This window comes from Notolepis coatsorum, assembly GCF_963971535.1.
Source record: "Notolepis coatsorum genome assembly, chromosome: 4".
Classification (NCBI taxonomy): Eukaryota; Metazoa; Chordata; class Actinopteri; order Aulopiformes; family Paralepididae; genus Notolepis; species Notolepis coatsorum.
In genome coordinates, this window is record NC_140168.1 from 191001727 (window position 1) to 191019298 (window position 17572).

The 17572-nt window shown below is 49.0% G+C and overlaps 1 protein-coding gene across 1 annotated transcript in view; it reads left to right on the forward strand.

The window, feature by feature from the left end:
* Nucleotides 1-17185, forward strand: part of dthd1 (death domain containing 1) — a gene marked incomplete at both ends in the record, with an annotated part of 73107 nt that extends 55922 nt beyond the window's left edge. Inside the window, 3 exons of the mRNA XM_084312193.1 lie at nt 11865-12115; nt 16109-16166; nt 16842-17185. Of these exons, the coding sequence (XP_084168319.1) occupies nt 11865-12115; nt 16109-16166; nt 16842-17185 (653 nt within the window). The remainder of the gene's footprint in view (nt 1-11864; nt 12116-16108; nt 16167-16841) is intronic.
* Between the last annotated feature and the right edge of the window lie 387 nt (nt 17186-17572).

Consider the following 17572-nt stretch of genomic DNA (forward strand, 5'->3'; position numbering starts at 1 on the left):
ATTTAATGATTTCTTTATTTACAGACAGGGGTTAAATGGATTTCACGAGTCACAGAGTATCGTTTTTTTAATTCAAGGTCAAAACGGTATTTCATAACGACGGTCGGGAAGCAACCACACATTCCATTATGACTCAGCGTCTCCACCGACATAAGATAGATAATTATCTCCATAAAAAAAACCATAAATCTCCTTGTTTGTCATCCACCTGATAAAACAACGGCCGGGACCTTTTTATTTACCTCCTGATGAATTGCTGCTCGTGTCCGAGGCTCCGGGAACGAGAGCCAATAATAACTTGATGATAACAAACACACGCTTTCGCATGTGCGGAAGGTTTTCCTCTGAGACCTCTGTTCACCCCCCCCCCCCCCCCACCTCATCCTTCCCTTCCTCTCTCCTCACGCCTTACCCTTTGTTTCACCTTAACTCTCGTTTTCCTCACCTCCTGCCTCACCCCTCCCCACAACCCCCACCCCCCTTTTCCCAGAAAGCTAAAGAAGCAAGCTCACAGAATCGTGAAGAATCTTGCTTTTCTCCTGGCCGGAGAAGTTCAAGTTCAAGTTCAATTGCTTTATTTGTCAAATACACAACAATAAGGGCATTGCAGATAATGACGTGCATACAAGAATGGTAACAATAAGTAGTAGTAGTAAGATCAAATAAAATATAAAGTGAGGTAAGATAAAATAGTCAATTATTTACAGAACGTGTCTTGCGTATAGTGTAGGTGCAGTGCAGGGTGCTTGTGTGTTTGTGTGTGTGTTCACTGTTCAATGAATTTGCATCAACCATGACGATCTAACCACACGCATAATTAACCTCTCCAGTTACACCACACAGCAGCACAGCCAGCAAACTAAATTAAATGGTACATTTATATATCTCTTTTATCCAAGGCGCTTTACAAGTTCTGTTCGTCACATTCACCCATTCACACACACATTCACACACAGACGGCGGAGGCGACCATGCAAGGTGCCGACCTGCTCATCGGGAGCAGTTAGGGGTTAAGTGTCTCGCTCAAGGACACTTCGACACGCTGCCAACCTTCCCAGATTACCAGGTGACCGGTCCTGAGCCACTGTCGCCCATAAACTAATAAAAAGTTAAAGGAACACACCAACATTTTGGGAAATTAGCTTACCGTCTTCTCCAGAGAGAGACAAGAAGATAGATACCAGTTTCCTCTCTGTGCCTTCAGTAGAAAGCTATCTGACTGCACGTTAGCCTAGCTTAGCACAATGAATGGAAGCGGACAGTGCCGGTTAGCCTACGGGAGAGGTGTTAGTTGGACAATGCCTAGGCTAACTGACACTGTCCGCTTCCATGCATTGTGCTAAGCTAGGCTAACGTGTGTAGGCGTGTTCCTTTAAGTGTCTCGCTCAAGGACACTTCGACACGCTGCCCAGGAGGAGCGGGAATCGAACCGGGGGAACCTTCTGATTACCAGACGGCCGCTCTATCCTCCACTGTCGCCCACAAGCTAATAAAAAGCTTTAAGTAGCAGGTAAGGTCAGCAACGTCCCCTGCCTGCCTACCTGGCGAAACATATAGGCGTATCTCCCTCCCGTTTGTTGCCATGACAGAGGCAAGATTCGCAATAAAGGGGGTGAGTTATTTGTTTGTAAGGGAGGGTAACGGAGTGGGGAGAGAGTGAAATCGATGAGGCTCAGACCTGCCACACAATGCTCCCATGTTGGGAATATTTATTATGTCGACGTTATGGATGCCCTCCATCGCTGCCCCGCTCGCTCTCGCACGTTCATATTGTCGATAGGACGTTTGTTCAGCCTTGACAGATTTGACTTTTTTGGTTCACGCTGAATAACTCTCGTTGAGGCGTGTCCGACGTGTGTCTGTGTGTGTGTGTGTGTGTGTGTGTGTGTGCGTGCGTGTGTGTGTGTGTGCACTACAGCATACAACATATTGGGAATGTACTCCTAGTATCGGGTAGCACCCCCCTCCTTTTCTTCAATCCATGTGTCGAGGCTGAAAAAGGCCTTTAATTGTCTCCCCTCCTCGCTATCGACCGCTGCACCTCCTCCTCCCCCTTTGTGAGCGAGGTGAGTTTTATAGGTAGAATCAATAAGGTTGTTTTCAGCCAGTCAGCGTATTTTATGAAAACTTTAAACATGGATATAAACTTGGTCTTCTTCTGGTGGGTCCCCACCACGCGACAGAAGTAGTGATATGTTTGTTTTATGTTTCGATGAGCCCATGACACCAATGGAAAAAAAGCGAATGTGGGTCTGTGAGAATAGCCAGCGTTCCAAATTCTCCAACAGCCAAGAAATTGTCACGTTTTGTCATGAAAAGAGGGGACGCTGTTAAAGTCTGTCTCAGAGTGGGAGGCAGTACGCAGAGAGGAGGCAGAGTGGAGGCAGAGAGGAGGCAGAGTGGAAGCAGTATGCAGTAAGTATGGGTACAGTCTCAAAATCCTACTCAAGTAAAAGTCAGAGTATCTGGCTAAAGACACACTTGCGTAAAAGTCAAAAAGTTTCTACTTTTAAATGTACTTAACACTTTAATCGCCGGAAACGCTGAAACACGTCTTTCCCCGCCATGCTCATTCATTTGATATCAATATTTCAAAAATCTGTGATCGAAATCATATTTCTCCCCCGGAGACATGAGATGTACTGTTGAGCCCCTCTCAACTCTACAACGGTTCAAGAGCGCCATCTGGTGGCCGATCGGCGGATCTCCCAGGGCAGAAACAGGAAGTGGAAGCTGGTGCTCATTTCAATTCGGTCCGATCACTCGCTAATAGTCCCAGGACTCGAGCTGATCACAACGGATAGTGATCCGTTACCAATAACTCGATAAACAACATGATTTGGACGTATATACTATTATACAACCTGGAAATGGATCGGATATTTTGACATCCCATAATAGAAAAAAATTCTGTTCCACGCTCATCTCCCAACGCTACGAGGAAGCTACAGTGAGTTTCAGCGTTATTTGTTAACTGTTAGGGTTTGAACCGACCTCAATCGCACGGCACAGACAGGAAGTTCAGAGTTAGCCAAATACTAGGGCGTATTTATTTACAGAGTCACAAAAGGGGTAAAGTAACAATTATGAAACAACAAGGGAGACTGCCATCGGCAGAGTTCTCTGCGGCTCTGCAGATCCTCCTGGTGATAGCGGTGGGGAATCGGTATTTGACGTTGTAGCGGCTCTGCAGATACTCCCAGCTTTAACTCGAGGTGGAAAACGGAGAGAGAGAGAGATATCAATAACAGTCCAACGAAACACAGAGGCAGTGTGGTTCCCTCCTCCCTTAGCTGTGTCCAGAACCAATGAACAGTAACAATCTTCAGTGTTCTCCACAACACACAAGTTAGCTGAGTTTAGTGCAAACAGAAATGATATCTTCAGTGTCTCTTCAAAACAAACACTTCAACTGAGTCCAGTGCAAGCAAAAATTATAATCTTCGGTGTTCGTCACACACACAGACAGAATAATCCAGAGGGGTTTTGTTCCAACTCACCCAAGCGCAAACGCGTAAAGCGGGTAAACGAGGCGCAGCTCCAAACGGGGAACAAGGTTCTCATCAGCGGATCTCCACAGAAAGTCCTGGAGGCGAAAGAAGACGAGGCACAGCAACGGGGAAAAAGCAGGCAAAAGCAGTTGTATTCCAAAACGACCCGACATCGATTGAAGGGAAGTCCCAGTATAAAAAGCCTCTGGGGCCCTAATCAAAAACTATGACAGGTGCGCGCTGGAATTGATACTTGCTCCAAAAGCGTGTGGCGGGGAATGCACCAATTAACACAGCACCTTAAAGGAGCGGAGCGTGTGGCGGGGAATGCATCAATCAACACAGTACCTTAAAGGAGCGGAGCGTGTGGCGGGGAATGAACCAATCCTCACAGTACCCCCCCCTCCATGGGAGCCACCCGGCGACCAGCCCGACCCGGCTCGTTCAGGTGAGCACGATGGAAGTCGGTGATCAGGCCGGGGTCCATGATGAGCTGGCGGGAGACCCAGCTCCGTTCCTCCGGGCCGTACCCCTCCCAGTCCACCAGGTACTGGAACCCCCGACCCCGCCGTCGAACGCCCATCAACCGGCGGACCTGCCACTGGGGGTGTCCGTCCACCATCTCGGGAGGAGGCGGGTCCGGAGCAGGAGGCATCAGGGGACTGAAAAAGACAGGCTTAACCCGGGATACATGGAAAACGGGGTGAATGCGCATGGACGCAGGAAGCTTAAGACTCACCGCCGCCGGACTGAGCACCTTCAGAACCTCAAAAGGACCGACGAACCGGGGGTTGAGCTTCTTGGCCGAGGACCGAAGCGGAAGGTCCTTTGCGGATAGCCACACCCTCTGCCCAGGGTGGTACGTCGGCGCAGGGACCCGGTTTCTCGGCAGCCACACACCGAAGAGCAGACTCCATGCTCTGGTTCACCCTCTCCGTTTGTCCGTTAGTCTGGGGATGATAACCAGAGGAAAGACTGACCGTTGCCCCCAATCCCTTGCAAAAAGCCTGCCATACCTGGGAAGTGAACTGGGGCCCCCGGTCCGAGACGACGTCCTGGGGAAACCCATGGAGGCGAAACACGTGGCGTGTCAGGAGGTCCGCCGTCTCGGCCGCCGAGGGAAGCTTGGGAAGGGCCACGAGGTGAACCCCCTTGCTGAACCGATCCACCACGGTCAGTAGGCACGTGTTCCCCTGGGAAGAAGGAAGACCCGTGACGAAGTCCAACGCCACATGGGACCAAGGGCGGCTCGGAATGGGAAGCGGCTGCAATAGCCCGGAGGGTGCCTGGTGGGAGGCCTTGCTGCGGGCGCAGACTGCGCAGGCCAGTACGAACTCCTTGACGTCGTTCCTCATGGTGGGCCACCAGAATCGACGAGCCAGGAAGGAGAACGTGCGATGAACGCCTGGGTGGCAGGCGAACCGGCTGGTATGGCCCCACTGGAGGACCCGGGACCGGACTGAGTCGGGGACGAAGAGACGATGAACCGGTACATTGCCTGGAGCGCGATGGAAGCGTAGGGCACGCCTTACCACCCCCTCGATGCCCAAGGTGACTACTCCTACCACCCTGGCCTCTGGGAGGATGGGAGTCGGGTCCTCAGTGGTTGGAGCCCCCTTGGAGTGTAACCGGTACAGGGAGTCGGCCTTCGTGTTGCGGCAACCAGGGCGAAATGTCAGTGAGAAGTCGAACTGACTGAGGAAGCTGGCCCATCTTGCCTGCCGGCCATTGAGGCGCTTGGAAGCACGGATGTACGTCAGGTTCTTGTGGTCCGTCCAAATGGTAAATGGCTCCTCGGCCCCCTCTAGCCAATGACGCCACTCCTCCAAGGCAGCCACAACCGCCAGCAGCTCCCGATTGCCGATGTCGTAGTTCTTCTCGGCAGGGAGGAAACGACGCGAGTAGAAGGCGCACGGATGTACCTTCTGGTCCGTTGCCGACCGCTGGGATAAGATAGCTCCTAGTCCGGTATCGGAGGCGTCCACCTCTACGATGAACTGTCTCTTGGGGTCTGGATGGAGCAAGACCGGGGCGGAAGTGAACCTCTTCTTGAGGGAGCGGAACGCAGCACACGCCGCTGGGGACCAGTCGAACGGCAGGGCGGGAGAGGTCAGCCTGGTAAGTGGTTCCGCCACCTGACTGTAGTTTCGGATGAATCTTCGGTAGAAGTTGGCGAACCCGAGGAAGCTCTGTAACTCCTTCCGAGAGGTGGGTTCCGGCCACTCCTCCACGGCCCGGATCTTGCGAGGGTCAGCTCGGGTCAAGCCTCTCTCCACGATGAAGCCCAGGTAATCGACGGAGTCGGAGTGGAATCGGCACTTCTCTGCCTTGACGAAGAGCCGATTGTGGAGGAGGCGCTCCAGCACACGGCGGACATGCTGGATGTGTTCCTCGAGGGTCTTGGAGAAAATGAGGATGTCGTCTAGGTATACCACCACAAACTCCTCCAGCATGTCATGAAGGACGTCATTCATGAGCGCCTGGAATACCGCCGGAGCGTTGGTGAGGCCGAACGGCATTACCAGGTACTCGTAGTGGCCCCTGGGAGTCTTGAAGGCGGTCTTCCACTCATCGCCTTCTCGGATACGGACCAGATGGTAGGCACTCCGGAGGTCCAGCTTGGTAAAGACGGTAGCCTGGGTGAGAGGCTCGAAGGTGGAGTTCATGAGAGGAAGAGGGTACTTGTTCTTAATGGTGATCTCGTTGAGCTGGCGATAGTCGATGCAGGGTCGAAGGTCTCCGTCCTTCTTCCCAACAAAGAAGAAACCGGCCGCCACAGGGGAGGAGGAAGGCCGAATGAGTCCTGCTTCCAAGGACTCAAAGATATATTGATCCATCGCTGCCTTCTCAGGGACAGTCAGACTGTAGAGGCGGCTGCCGGGAAGGGGAGCCCCTGAGCGGAGGTCGATGGCACAGTCGTAAGGCCGGTGAGGCGGAAGGGCCTGAGCCCTGGACTTACTGAAAACCTCCTCGAGGTCGTGGTACTCGGGGGGTATGGTCGAGAGGTCCGGAGGCGGCTCACAAACGGATCTCCGGGGCGAGGGACAGGACGCCGCCTGAAGACACTGGGCATGACAGGAGGAGCTCCACCCCCTGATGGTACCGGAGGACCAGGCGATGTGGAGCTCGTGCAGCGCGAGCCAGGGCCGGCCCAGGACTACTGGGACAAGAGGGGATCTGGTGATAAAAAACTGGAGTCTCTCAACGTGGTTACCAGCAATGGTGAGCAGGACAGGACAGGTGCGTTGAGTGATGTCAGCCAGGCGGTGTTGGTCCAATGCGAACACCTCCAATGGCCTCACGAGGTCCTCTAGTGGAATGTTGGCCCGGGTAGCAAACTCGAAGTCTAGGAAACTCTCGTCAGCACCCGAGTCAATGAGTGCCTCCACCGTGGCCCGTTGGTCCGCCCAGGCCAGGGTGACGCTCATCAGACGGCTAGGTGGTGCACGGCTCTGGGAACGAGAAAAACGGCTCACCAGGATCTCCCGGGGTCCCGGCGAGCCTGGTCTTTTGGCCGGGTGGGGCAGTTGGAGATACGGTGTCCATCCCGACCGCAGTAGAGGCAAAGGCCGGACCTGAACCTTGCCTCCCGTTCAGCTTGGCTAAGATGTGAACGTCCCAGCTGTATGGGTTCCTCCCCGGGCACCGAACGGGAGGGGAAGGAACCACCAGTTGTGTTGGGAGCAGGGCGGGCCGCAGTACCGTCACGAGTACGGGGGGTCTGGGGAACCTCTGGAGGTCCCGGTCGGGTTCTCTCACGTCTTCTCTCCTGGAGGCGTCCGTCGATGCGAATGGCGAGGCTGAATAGGTCCTCGAGGGACTCAGGTTCCTCACGGGTCGCGAGCTGGTCCCTGACAGCGTCATTGAGCCCCCTCATGAAGGTGAGACGAAGCGCTTGATCGTTCCAACCGCTCTCCGTTGCCGCCAGTCTGAACTCCAGCACGTAGTCGGTGACCCCGCCACTGCCCTGCCGGAAGGTGCCCAACCGCGCTCCAGGGTCCTGGCCACGGGCTTGGTGGTGGAAAACCCTGCGGAGCTCTGCCACGAAGTCTGGGTAGGAAAAACAGAAATCAGCCCCCATTGCCCAGGAGGCAGTAACCCACTGTGCTGCCCGGCCTGAGAGCAGGTTAGTCATGTAAGCCACTCGGGCTCCCCTTGAAGTGAATCGGCTGGGTTGATGACGAAAAACCAACTCACATTGCATGATGAATGTGGCACAATCCTCGAAGTTACCATTGAACAACCGTGGTTCGGAGAGACGGGGCTCCCGAGGTGCGGGATCGGGAGGCGCGGGGCCTGCCACGGCTGCAGGTGATGCTCCGGCCGAGGCTCCTGTAGTAGGTGGGGTTACAAGCAAGGTGTTAACGGCTTCACTCAGCGCTTGTAATTGGTGGAGAATATTAGTCTGCTGATTACCCTGGGCTGTCTGCAGGCTAGCCAGAGAGCCAAGGGACTCCTGAATAGGCAGGACCTGGTCTCGGAGCTCCTGGACAGCAGCCGCAGCCGCACCTAGCTGTAGGCTGTGGTCGTTGGTTAATTCAATCTGGACCGCCAACGCTGTTCTGACCCTGTCTGTGTCGGCTGAGGTCGTCATGGTCGGGTCGTAATGTTAGGGTTTGAACCGACCTCAATCGCACGGCACAGACAGGAAGTTCAGAGTTAGCCAAATACTAGGGCGTATTTATTTACAGAGTCACAAAAGGGGTAAAGTAACAATTATGAAACAACAAGGGAGACTGCCATCGGCAGAGTTCTCTGCGGCTCTGCAGATCCTCCTGGTGATAGCGGTGGGGAATCGGTATTTGACGTTGTAGCGGCTCTGCAGATACTCCCAGCTTTAACTCGAGGTGGAAAACGGAGAGAGAGAGAGATATCAATAACAGTCCAACGAAACACAGAGGCAGTGTGGTTCCCTCCTCCCTTAGCTGTGTCCAGAACCAATGAACAGTAACAATCTTCAGTGTTCTCCACAACACACAAGTTAGCTGAGTTTAGTGCAAACAGAAATTATATCTTCAGTGTCTCTTCAAAACAAACACTTCAACTGAGTCCAGTGCAAGCAAAAATGATAATCTTCGGTGTTCGTCACACACACAGACAGAATAATCCAGAGGGGTTTGGTTCCAACTCACCCAAGCGCAAACGCGTAAAGCGGGTAAACGAGGCGCAGCTCCAAACGGGGAACAAGGTTCTCATCAGCGGATCTCCACAGAAAGTCCTGGAGGCGAAAGAAGACGAGGCACTGCAACGGGGAAAAAGCAGGCAAAAGCAGTTGTATTCCAAAACGACCCGACATTGATTGAAGGGAAGTCCCAGTATAAAAAGCCTCTGGGGCCCTAATCAAAAACTATGACAGGTGCGCGCTGGAATTGATACTTGCTCCAAAAGCGTGTGGCGGGGAATGCACCAATCAACACAGCACCTTAAAGGAGCGGAGCGTGTGGCGGGGAATGCATCAATCAACACAGTACCTTAAAGGAGCGGAGCGTGTGGCGGGGAATGAACCAATCCTCACATTAACATCTTCGATACTAACTGCTCTAATAATCATATCACCCACACTAGATGAATGATATAACGTTGCCCACGGAATTATAAACGACCCCCCCCCCATCCGGTCAACATCAGATCATACGTAGTAACTCCTAGAAGCACGTACAGTTGAAATTTTTTATCTCGCACAGATTCCTACCAAACTGTATTTGATCATCAATATAATGCATTTAGGGCTATAAATCAAGTTCTGGAGAAAGCTGCAGAAAACGATAAAAACATACTTATACTTTAGACAGTATTTTAGTATGAATATGTGAATGAAAAAGTATAACGTTGCTACACCCTGAACAATAGATATAGGACGTTGAATGGGCCATAGTAATGTCAATTTAGCAATACAATTTAAAATGTTATAGCCCTGCAAAGAAGGGGAACTTCTCCATGTTAAATAGGGCTGGCGAGGGATGGTAAATTATGAATTTAAACCTGGCGATCAAAGTGTTAAGTACTAAAAAGTTAAACCTTTTTTTATTCCGGGGCAATGAAATGTTCAGTTTCGTCCTCTTCATCACTCGTACTATCATTTGTGGCCATCTTCTTTAGCTTGTCACTCTGATTATTCTTCTGATAGCAGGTGTTTAATGAAAGATCCCCGCTTTCTAGTCTTGCACAAGGACCAATCGGCATGGGTATGGCCGGGTTAATTTTCCACTGATGGGGATTTGATTGGCTGTTTTTAAATAAAGTGCGGCCACAGGATTAATAACGTTAACGTTAATTCAGCCAGAGAAACAAATATACTAATTGAAATGGTTGGACCTGGGAGATTTGTACTTTGTACTTTGTAGGTCTGCATTTCAAATGTAAGGAGTAAAAAGTAAGTTTTTTTTCTCTGAAATGTAATTGAGTAAATGTACAAGTATACCAACCTAATAATACTCGAGTAAAGTACAAATCCCCAAAAATAGTACTCAAGTATTGTTACACAGGGGGTACCAGGGGCGCACAGTGAGAGCTGAATATTAATCTAGTAAATAATTTGCTTAACACTTTGGCGACCACAGTCTTGAGCGGATTTATAGGCCAGAGGACAGAGGTTTGTTTACAAACTGATGTACTTTCTAAAAGCTATATATATAATTTATAGTATTGCTATCTGTCCATTCTCATTCTCACTTGAGTGCATAAACCGTACCTTCATAATGGCTTAAAGAAAATAAAAATCCATCGGTTGGTTGTCATTTTATAGCGTCGTGAATATAAGGTTAATCGCACTTTTCGTCTAGTCTTTTTTCCCGGGAGCTAGATAATAGGCTAAACGTTGGCGCCGTTATATCAAACGCCATTTCTGCTGTATATATACAAATGAAATAAAACAAACTGCGTAGCATCCGGACTATTACAGAGCATCTATGGATGAAATGGGGGCGGCGGGGAACGCAGATTAGTATTATTGATTAGCAATACAGTGTGCATTCAGGTAGCCAATGTCAGTGATCGATCACGTTAGGTTTTAAAACAATGTCCAATCCAGCTGTAATTTGGGGGAATAGTATCCTACCGTCAGGCCATGTGATCGCCGGCAGCATTTCGTCATTAGTCATCGGAATCTGGTAGATCGATATGTCCATTGGCTAATCATAAATCCCATTATTCCAGGCTGAAATGTGCGTTCGGTAACGGGATCAAAGATGGAGGGTCTTCGTTTGGAACCGAGGCTCATATGATCCGCCCACAGACAGTGATTTAAAAAAAATAAAAAAATAAATATGGAATAAAACAATAACAACTCGCCACGAGGGCGGCTACGTGGCGTAGTGGGCAAGGCGCTCGCCGCGAATGACGGAGACGCTGGGCTTGCCTGTTCGAGCCCAGCGCTCCACATTGCTTTCAGTTTAGCTGGTCGTTCATACTAATAATACACATTGGCTGTATTAGGGGGTGGGAAACTGATGGGTGGGGATCGGGCGTTGTGGACAGCGACTCCTACAGGTCGGTTGGTGCGCCTGCGCAGTAGAATCAGGAAGTGTCGGGGGCAGCGTGAGCCTCCCACGCGTTACTCCTCGCCACTGAGAGATCGAGCTGCGCAGGTGAAAAGATGCGACTGCTGTTACCTCAAGTACCGGAGGGGACTTGTGCTATGTATGACTTAGTCCACATTGCAGCCGGCTTGTGGGAGGCAAGAAACAGCGTTCGTGACAGGGGAGGGTTGAATTGGATGATACGAAATTGGGATGGGAGAAAATATAGAAAATGGGAGAAAAAAGTGGATAAAAAAAAAAAGAATCGCCACGAGTTAACTCGTGGCTCTGGTCCTCAACGGGTGGAATCGAATCACGAGTTAACTCGTGGACGGTCCTTAAAGTGTTAAAAGGTGAAACGACGATGCATCGTATCTCTAGTTCTGTCCTCCTGTGACGACACTGTCCACTCCGCCTTTTCATTATTGATGAGCTATCATCATCATCATCATCATCATCATCATCATCATCATCATCATCATCATCATCATCATCATCATCATCATCATCATCATCATCATCCCAGACAAGGACACACAGAAAGTTGAAATTAGGTTCCCTCATTCCCACAGTGTATATAAAAAGATATAGACAATATAAACAGAGGTGTGCCATACCATCTAAACCTTGCAGACATGCCTCTCATAAAAGTACACTAGAATGCAGGACATTAAGCTCAAAATGTCCTGGGGGGACCGCCAGACCCCCTGCCTAAAGTGTCCCCCCCCCAATGGTGAAACCAAACCTACGCCATTGTCTGAAGAACCAGTCACTGGAGCATGTCACCAGTATTCCATTGCAACATAGCTGAGCTTAGCTATAATATATATTATATATATTTTTTTGTTTTGTACAGGAGCTCAAAAGAACCAGAACGGTGACGTGTGCGAGCGGATCACCTTCCACAGCCAGCGGAAAAAACATCTCGTCCTTCACCTGACTGTCGTGGACCCATTCGGGAACTACAGTTCTCCCCATTACAAGGGGACAGCGACCTTCTATAAGGTCGCCAGAGGTCAGCAGGGCCGGTCGAGTGACCAGAACATCCCGTCGAACGTCAGCGCCCAGGATGATCCCGTCTGTAAGCTGTCCCTGACGTTGCCCAAGGTACGCCAAGCTGTGGCAAATAGAGCTGTTAGTCATAGATGTTATGTCTTGACCCTTGTGGATTGGTGTTATGGGTCATGGTATGGTCATGTTGTGGTCATGTTTGATTTGATTTTATTTTATTTATGGATTAAAAACACACAACAAGGGTCATGTTATGGTCATGTTATGGTCATGTCGTGGTCATGTTATGGTCATGTTGTGGTCATGTTGTGGTCATGTTGTGGTCATGTTATGGCCATGTTGTGGTCATGTTGTGGTCATGTTGTGGTCATGTTATGGTCATGTTGTGGTCATGTTATGGTCATGTCGTGGTCATGTTATGGTCATGTTGTGGTCATGTTGTGGTCATGTTATGGTCATGTTATGGCCATGTTGTGGTCATGTCATGTTATGTTGTGGTCATGTTATGGTCATGTTGTGGTCATGTTGTAGTCATGTTGTGGCCATGTTGTGGTCATGTTGTGGTCATGTTGTGGTCATGTTATGGTCATGTTATGGTCATGTTGTGGGCATGTTATGGTCATGTTGTGGTCATGTTATGGTCATGTTGTGGTCATGTTATGGTCATGTTGTGGTCATGGTCATGTTGTGGTCATGTTATGGTCATGTTGTGGTCATGTTGTGGTCATGTTGTGGTCATGTTATGGTCATGTCGTGGTCATGTTGTGGTCATGTTGTGGTCATGTTATGGTCATGTTGTGGTCATGTTGTGGTGTGGTCATGTTGTGGTCATGTTATGGTCATGTTGTGTTCACGTTGTGTTCATGTTGTGGTCATGTTGTGGTCATGTTGTGGTCATGTTGTGGTCATGTTGTGGTCATGTTGTGGTCATGTTGTGGTCATGTTGTGGTGTGGTCATGTTGTGGTCATGTTATGGTGTGGTCATGTTGTGTTCATGTTGTGGTCATGTTGTGGTCATGTTGTGGTCATGTTGTGGTCATGTTGTGGTCATGTTGTGGTCATGTTGTGGTCATGGTCATGTTGTGGTCATGTTATGGTCATGTTGTGGTCATGTTGTGGTCATGTTGTGGTCATGTTGTGGTCATGTTATGGTCATGTTGTGGTCATGTTGTGGTCATGTTGTGGTCATGTTATGGTCATGTTGTGGTCATGGTCATGTTGTGGTCATGTTGTGGTCATGTTGTGGTCATGTTGTGGTCATGGTCATGTTGTGGTCATGTTATGGTCATGTTGTGGTCATGTTGTGGTCATGTTGTGGTCATGTTATGGTCATGTTATGGTCATGTTGTGGTCATGTTGTGGTCATGTTGTGGTCATGTTGTGGTCATGTTATGGTCATGTTGTGGTCATGTTGTGGTCATGTTGTGGTCATGTTGTGGTCATGTTGTGGTCATGTTATGGTCATGTTATGGTCATGTTGTGGTCATGTTGTGGTCATGTTGTGGTCATGTTATGGTCATGTTGTGGTCATGTTGTGGTCATGTTATGGTCATGTTGTGGTCATGTTGTGGTCATGTTGTGGTCATGTTATGGTCATGTTGTGGTCATGTTGTGGTCATGTTGTGGTCATGTTGTGGTGTGGTCATGTTATGGTCATGTTGTGGTCATGTTGTGGTCATGTTGTGGTGTGGTCATGTTATGGTCATGTTGTGGTCATGTTGTGGTGTGGTCATGTTGTGGTCATGTTGTGGTGTGGTCATGTTGTGGTCATGTTATGGTCATGTTATGGTCATGTTGTGTTCATGTTGTGGTCATGTTGTGGTCATGTTGTGGTCATGTTATGGTCATGTTGTGTACATGTTGTGGTCATGTTGTGGTCATGTTGTGGTGTGGTCATGTTGTGGTCATGTTGTGTTCATGTTATGGTCATGTTGTGGTCATGTTGTGGTCATGTTGTGTTCATGTTATGGTCATGTTGTGGTCATGTTATGGTGTGGTCATGTTGTGGTCATGTTATGGTCATGTTGTGGTCATGTTATGGTGTGGTCATGTTGTGGTCATGTTGTGGTCATGTTGTGTTCATGTTATGGTCATGTTATGGTCATGTTGTGGTCATGTTGTGTTCATGTTGTGGTCATGTTGTGGTGTGGTCATGTTGTGGTCATGTTGTGTTCATGTTATGGTCATGTTATGGTCATGTTGTGTTCATGTTATGGTCATGTTGTGGTCATGTTGTGGTGTGGTCATGTTGTGGTCATGTTGTGTTCATGTTATGGTCATGTTGTGGTGTGGTCATGTTATGGTCATGTTGTGGTCATGTTGTGGTGTGGTCATGTTATGGTCATGTTATGGTCATGTTGTGGTCATGTTGTGGTCATGTTGTGTTCATGTTATGGTCATGTTATGGTCATGTTGTGGTCATGTTGTGGTCATGTTGTGGTCATGTTGTGTTCATGTTATGGTCATGTTATGGTCATGTTGTGGTCATGTTGTGGTCATGTTATTAGATTAGATTCTTTAATGACCACCCAGCCAGGCTGGTGGAATTTGTTTTCAGTGCAGTTACAGCATTGTTCCAACATAGAACATATAACATCACTTACAATACATACATACTACATGCAGTTAAATACATAATTACAAAGACCACAATATCACAGTTTATGTCCATGTCCATAGCAACAGAGGTAGGGGGGTTGCGGCGGTGTTACAGGGAGTTCAGTGTCCGTATGGCAGTGGGGAAGAAGCTGTTTTTAAAGCTGGATGTTTTGGTGGTCAGGGATCTGTAGCGCCTCCCGGAGGGCAGCAGCTGGAAGATGTGGTGTGCTGGGTGAGTGGGGTCAGAGATAATTTTCCTTGCTCTTCTTATTGTGCTTTGGCGGTGGAGTGATTTGAGTGATGGGAGGGGGGTGTGGATTATTTTGGAGGATTTATTGATTATTCTTTGCAGTTTGTTTTTGGAGTGAATGTCCAGACTGCTGTACCAAACTGTTATGGAGAAGGTGAGGATGCTTTGAATGATGGCCTGGCCGCGATCTGGTTGGCTGCTGTTGAAAAGCTAAAAGAGCGCATATACATTTTTATTACTGAATAATATATTATGTATGTAACTCACGTTGAGGTCCTGGGGTGAGCGGGTGGGGGAGCGAGCGAATGTCCATGTATATATATTTTTTATTTAAATTCTTTTTGTATATTTGGTTATGTATGTTTTGGGCCCCTTTGGCTGTAGGTGTGATGGTCGCGGGCTCCGGGTGGGGGACCTGGTCGGGGCCTCTGCGAGTCGTAGTGTTAGAGAGGCATGATGCTTTGACTCGCTGGGGTGCCGGACTCGGGGTCCTCGAGGGTTGGGGATCGTGGCTGCTGTGTATGATGATGGAGGAGGGGGCTCAAGATGTCACTATATGGTCTGTCTTAGTTATTGTCTTGTCATTATTGTAATAAGTTATTATCCGGGGATGTCTTTTTGTGTATTGGTATTGTTATTGTATTGTGATGTGTCTTGTTTCATGTGAGAACATTTTTATAAAAAGATTTGATAAAAAAAATAAAAATGATGGCCTGGTAAAAACGGAGCAGGAGATGTCTTCTGATTCTGTATTTTTTGAGCTGGTGGAGGAAGAAGAGTCTTTGATTGGCTTTTTTGTGGATGTGGTCTGTGTTGGTTTTCCATTTGAGGTTGTTGCTTATGGGTGCCAAGACATTTGAAGGAGTCTGTGGTGATTATGGGTTTGCCGGAGATGGATATGGGGTTTTGGGGGTTTGGCTGGCATCTGAAGTCGATGATGAGTTCTTGGGTTTTTGATGAGTTGAGGAGAAGGTTATTGTCTGTATACGCTCTTGTTATGGTCATGTTGTGGTCATGTTATGGTCATATTATCGTCAGGTTGTGATCATGTTATGGTCATGTTGTGGTCATGTTATGGTCAGGTTGTGGTCATGTTATGGTCATGCTATGGTCATGCTATGGTCAGGTTGTGATCATGTTATGGTCAGGTTGTGATCATGTTATGGTCATGTTGTGATCATGTTGTGATCATGTTATGATCATGTTATGGTCGTGTCATGGTCACCGTGTTTCATTTTCAGAAAGTGAGAAGCATCAGTCGTCCCTCCAGCGCTAAGATGAAGTTATGTGACGAAATAGGTCAGTGAACAACTTATTACACTTCAGTATCCTTCTCTTTCTCTCTCTCTCTCTCTATCTCTCTCTCTCTATCTATCTATCTCTCTCTGTCTCTCTCTCTCTTTCTCTCTCTCTATCTCTCTCTCTTTCTCTCTATCTGTCTCTCTCTCTCTCTCTCTCTCTCTCTCTCTCTCTCTCTCTCTCTCTCTCTCTCTCTCTCTCTCTCTCTCTATCTCTCTCTCCTTCCCCCCACTGTCTGCCTCTCTATCTATTTCTCTATCTCCTCTCTCTCTCTTTCTCTCTCTCTCTCTCTCTCTCTCTCTCTCTCTCTCTCTCTCTCTCTCTCTCTCTCTCTCTCTCTCTCTCTCTCTCTCCTTCCCCCCACTGTCTGCCTCTCTATCTCTTTCTCTATCTCTCTCTCTCTCTCTCTCTCTCGCTCTCTCTCCCACTGTCTGCCTCTCTCTCCCTCACACCGTCTGCCTCTCTCTCTATGTATCTATTTCTTTTTCTTTCTCTCTCTCCCTCCCTCCCTCCCTCCCTCCCTCTCTACCTCTCTCTCCCCCCACTATCTGCCTTTCTTGAGCCACACCAGAGCCCCCCCCCCTACCCTTCTCTCTTTCAACCTTAGTTCTATCTATCAGGCTTTTAGATTTCAGTCATATCCAAAGAGCTAATCCCCCCCCTCCTCCCCCCCAGCCCCCTCAGACCCTCTGCCAGACCCCCTCTCAGACCCCCTCTCAGACCCCCTCCTGCTGTGGCTGTCCGGGGAGCTCTCCGAGGAGGACGTGGCCCTGTTGGTTCCCTCTCTGCGCCTCCGCCGCAGCGCCACCCAGCTGGTGAGGGCCCGCGCCGGGGACAGCCTGTCCGCCCAGGCCTTCCACCTGCTGGCCCTGTGGAGGAGGGGGCTGCCCGCTGCCGCCTCGCACCCGGACAGGACCTCCCAGCTCGCCCGCTGCCTGGCCAAGAGCGGGCGGCCAGACCTCGCCAGGGAGCTGCTGCGATGCCCGGCGGCCGCCACCAGAGGGGGCTCTGAGGAGTGAACCGGACATAACGCGTTGTTGTTGGGAGAGAGAAGGAGAAAGATTAGACCGCTGAAATCAGTAGGGCGGATTTGATTTAATTACGTGATTCATCTAGTATAGCCTATTTGTACTCATGGCTAATTAATGCGGTGATAAAAATAGCAGTTTGGTCAAACATTAACTCCAGTTGATGATCACAGTAATGCCAATAATCACCAGCATAAAACTTAGATATGTCTTTTTCATAATAGTATCATTTTGTTGTATTTCCTTTAAACATGCCATATTTTCCACGTACCATGGATTTATCTGATACTACTTACTGTAATCAATGCTGTGAATTTCAATGATAAAAATGCAGCTTAAAAAAGATGGGTGACTCAAACAAAAACGCTGGGTAAACAG